At 46.6% G+C, this 4199-nt stretch overlaps 1 protein-coding gene across 1 annotated transcript; it reads left to right on the forward strand.

Moving 5' to 3' along the window:
- The first annotated feature begins 1799 nt into the window (after positions 1–1799).
- Positions 1800–3968, forward strand: LOC111852958 (venom peptide isomerase heavy chain-like). The gene is made up of 5 exons (XM_023829367.2): positions 1800–1935; positions 2159–2330; positions 2484–2743; positions 3069–3202; positions 3691–3968. Exons 1-5 carry the CDS (start codon positions 1884–1886, stop codon positions 3892–3894), a joined length of 822 nt encoding a protein of 273 aa, XP_023685135.1. The 5' UTR covers positions 1800–1883; the 3' UTR covers positions 3895–3968.
- The last annotated feature ends 231 nt before the right edge of the window (positions 3969–4199 follow it).

Here is a 4199-nt window from a genome sequence, read left to right on the forward strand (position 1 = left end):
ATGATTAACATGATGCGATCAATTGCATATAACATATTATATATTGACTACTACTATTCTATTAAGCTATAACTCTTTGTGCACCAGTTGGGGTGGCTTCGAGTCTCTTCCTGCAAGTTGGTTTCTCCCCCCCTTTGCTCCACTGTCTGCCCCTCCAAGGTCCGAGCTTCTGCGGAGCCAACTGCAGGCAGCTATCACAAAGCGAGGTCACACAGTATTCAAAACAATCTCTTCTGGCCTAAGGCCTAAGACATAACAGACCCAATATACCTCCCCTCCCGGGCCTACTAATGTCCAATTTTACTTCCACAGCGGCTGACCAGAGGTGTGGATGTAAGGTGGTTGGTGGACACCAGCAGTGAAGGATGGCGTCAAGCTGAAGAAGGAGTCCTATCGGGCCTTTTTAGCCTATGGGACTCCGGAAGCAGCTGATGAGTACCGGCGGGCCAAGCGGAACGCGGCTTTGGCAGTCGCTGAGGCAAAAACTCGGGTATGGGAGGAGTTTGGCGAGACCATGAAGAACGACTTCCGGACGGCTTCGAGTATATTCTGGTCCACCATCCGGCGGCTCCGGGTGGGAAAGCGGTGCAGCATCAACACTTTTTATGGTGGGGATGGGGCACTGCTGACCTCAGCTTGGGACGTTGTGGGTCGGTGGAAGGAATACTTCGAAGACCTCCTCAATCCCACCGACACGCCTTCCAATGAGGAAGCAGCGTCTGGGGACTGGTGGACTCACCTATCTCTGGGGCGGAGGTTGCTGAGGTGGTTAAAAAGCTCCTCTGTGGCCGGGCCCCGGGGCTGGATGAGATCTGCCCGGAGTTCCTCAGGGTTCTGGATGTTGCAGGGCTGTCTTGGTTGACACGCATCTGAAGCATCATGTGGACATTGGGGGCAGTGCCTCTGGATTGGCAGACCGGTGTGGTGGTCCCCCTCTTCAAGAAGGGGGACCGGAGGGTGTGTTCCAACTTTAGGGGGATCACACTCATCAGTCTCCCTGGTAAGGTTTATTTAGGGGTACTGGAGAGGAGGGTCCATGGGATAGTTGAACCTCGGATTCAGGAGGAACAGTGTGGTTTTCGCCCTAGCCGTGGAACAGTGGACCAGCTCTATACTCTCAGCAGGGTCCTGGAGGGTGCGTGGGAGTTTGCCTAACCAGTTTACAGGTGCTTTGTGGACCTGGGGAAGGCATTCGACCGCGTCCCTCTGGGAGTCCTGTGGGGAGTGCTCCCCTGGGAGTATGGGGTGCTGGGCTACCTTATAAGGGCTGTTCAGTCCCTGTACAACCAGTGTCAGAGCTTGGTCCACGTTGTTGGCAGTAAGTCGGACTCGTTTCCGGTGAGGGTTGGACTCCGCTAAGGCTGCCCTTTGTCACCGATTCTTTTCGTAATTTTATGGACAGAATTTCTTGGCACAACCAGGGTGTTGAGGGTGTCCGATTTGGTGACCTCAGGATTAGGTTTCTGCTTTTTGCAGATGATGTCGTTCGACCGCGTCGCCATTTGTGTATAAAGTGTGGTGCCTAGCGAGAGAGTTGTAAAAGATCATAGAGAAACATATAATTATATATCTGGAGGTAGAATTTTGGAAATTCTGAGGTGTCAGACAATAATTAAATATCCGGATCTCAAACAAACCACAGTGTGATATCTCCTCATGCAACATGGTGCTAATAAATAAAATTAAAAAAAAATAATAAAAAGAAAAAACAAAAAAAAAAAAAAAACATGGTGCTGGGTGTGTCTCTATGGGTATAAAAGACGGCTCATGTCCTGCTTCTGGCCAAGGACTGTGGATGACAGTCGGTGAGATTGTGACTAATACTCCCTCTCTGTTTTTAAGGCAGAGTCACCTGTGTTTAGAGACTGAGTGAGAGGGTGAACATGGCAGGTTTGCTGTTACTGTCTGCGATCCTGCTGCTGGATGCTACCGTAGGTAAGAGGGCAGTCGTCCGCTTTCTATCCTGTTCTCATTTAGTGAGTATGGTCACTAAATACTTACTCGAATTTAGTGAGTATAGTCACCCATCAGTTTTTAACTCTTTTAAGGCGAACAAGTTCATCTGAAAATTCCTCCCTCATTAAGTGTGTCTTTTCTTGTTCATTTCGTCTGCTTATTGCTCTCTCTCTCTCTCTCTCTCTCTCTCTCTTTCTCGTAGTGTTCTGTCACCCCCAGAGCCGTTCCTCCATTGTTGGGGGTAAAGATGCTAAGAAGGGTGACTGGTGGTGGATTGCTGCCATAGTGCGGAATGATGATCCAACAACGATTTACTGCGGTGGGACCCTAGTGGCTGACACATGGGTGCTGACAGCTGCGCACTGCATTGACAGGCAGGTATAACAGGCGGGGCAGTGCTTATGCACAGTAGCATACATTTGTATGTATATCCACATGTCATAATACAGGTTATAGAGTATTTGACAGTGCAAGTCAGTACTGGTAAAGGGAGTCACAGAGGTTAATGATGCCCCTCTGCTTTTCAGGAAAATATCAGAGTATTCTGTTAGGCTTGGTCTATACCGCCTGACTGAAGATGTTACAGGTGAAAAACAGTTCAAGATCGTCAAAAGTGTCATCCACCCTAAATACAACAATGCCATAAATGACTATGACATTGCACTGGTGCAGCTGGACAGACCGGTCCGAGTTTTACACGTGAAGCCATATACCTACTTGGGAGAATCCAAAGATAACTATGAAGGTCCCTGCCGTGTGGCTGGCTGGGGTCGAATTACAGAAAACAGTAAGTTTGCCTATTTGATCACAATTTGCAGCTACCTAACCTTCATAGTTCAGCATCTCTGAATCTCTTCATTGTATACATTTGCAAGCATTTATTTTATCAGATGTTTGCCCAGTGATGCAAACAGCTGTGACCAATAACTGTTTTAAATAGCTGTCAGGTTAATGCTTAATGGTGCTGGTCAGGTCTGGTTTACAGCAATGCTTAATGAATATATGGTGTTACATATTTAACTGCCCGATGATTATACTAAATGCAGGCTATCAAATTAGTAGCACAGTGACTTCCTGAGATGTAGTTAACTGTGCATCCACACTCTATGCAGATGATTTGCCAGTACCAAGGACCCTGCAGGAAGTTGCTGTCCCAGTCGTTCCCAACGATGCCTGCAAGAAAAGCTACCCAGACCTCAAACCTGAGATGATTTGTGCTGGCGAGTCCGGCAAAGATTCCTGCCAGGTAAGTCTGCTTGTTGATCTATTCATTTTAGTAAAATTATTGCATTCAAAAGAAAGACTTACATTACACACATTACGTAATGACATACATTACACTTAAAAGTCTTCAACGTTGAATAATTAATAATAATCGATACTTTATTGATCCACGTGGGGAAATTGTCTTTACGCCTCCCTCAACTTGCTGTATATAGTGTAAACTGTCCATGAAGGGTTGCCACTGGTAGCGGCACCCAGGGAGCTGGGGGTTAAGGACCTTACTCAAGGACCCGCAGACGTGCTGAGGCTGGGTTTGAACCAGTGACCTTGTGATTACAGGCACACAGGTTTAGCCCATCTTCAGTATTTTGAGATGTATCTGTTTCATGTAGACAGCTTGAATGCTGATGGAGAACCATCTCAGAGCTCAGTAAAAACAGCCAGTAACAATGTTTCAAAGGAATAAAAGTGTCGATTTTCTTGTCTGTTTCTCCAAACATCTGTACACAGGGAGACTCAGGAGGTCCTTTCATGTGCATGACTAAAGATGGAAGTAAGGAAATCTGGAAGTTGGCTGGAATCGTCAGCTACGGAAGGGGGTGTGGCCAAGCAGCATTCCCAGGGGTCTACACCCGTGTCTCCAGCTACAGGGACTTCATCAGTAAAACCATCAACGGCTTTAGGAAAGGAATCAGGAAGTCTAGAAAGGCCTAGAAAGTTAACTGCACTGCAGTTCTTCCAGTTATCATCATATCTCATGCTCTCTACTTGTCTTTCCTCCCCCTGCTGTTTCCCTGTTACTTTGTGTTACTTTGAGTTTATGTAATGCTGTCCTTGTACGCATAATCAATAAATATAAATATAGCAAGTAATAAGACTATCATTTCACTTGGAAGCCTTGATGCAGAGTCTGGGTCTCTACTCCTGTAAGCTGATCCCTGGGGTTGCCTGTAATTCACATTGACAATTTCAGTTCCAATCCAGTTTTATCTCATCCTAAAATTCACTGTGGTCTAACA

The sequence above is a fragment of the Paramormyrops kingsleyae genome, chromosome 18 (genome assembly GCF_048594095.1).
Source record: "Paramormyrops kingsleyae isolate MSU_618 chromosome 18, PKINGS_0.4, whole genome shotgun sequence".
Lineage (NCBI taxonomy): Eukaryota > Metazoa > Chordata > Actinopteri > Osteoglossiformes > Mormyridae > Paramormyrops > Paramormyrops kingsleyae.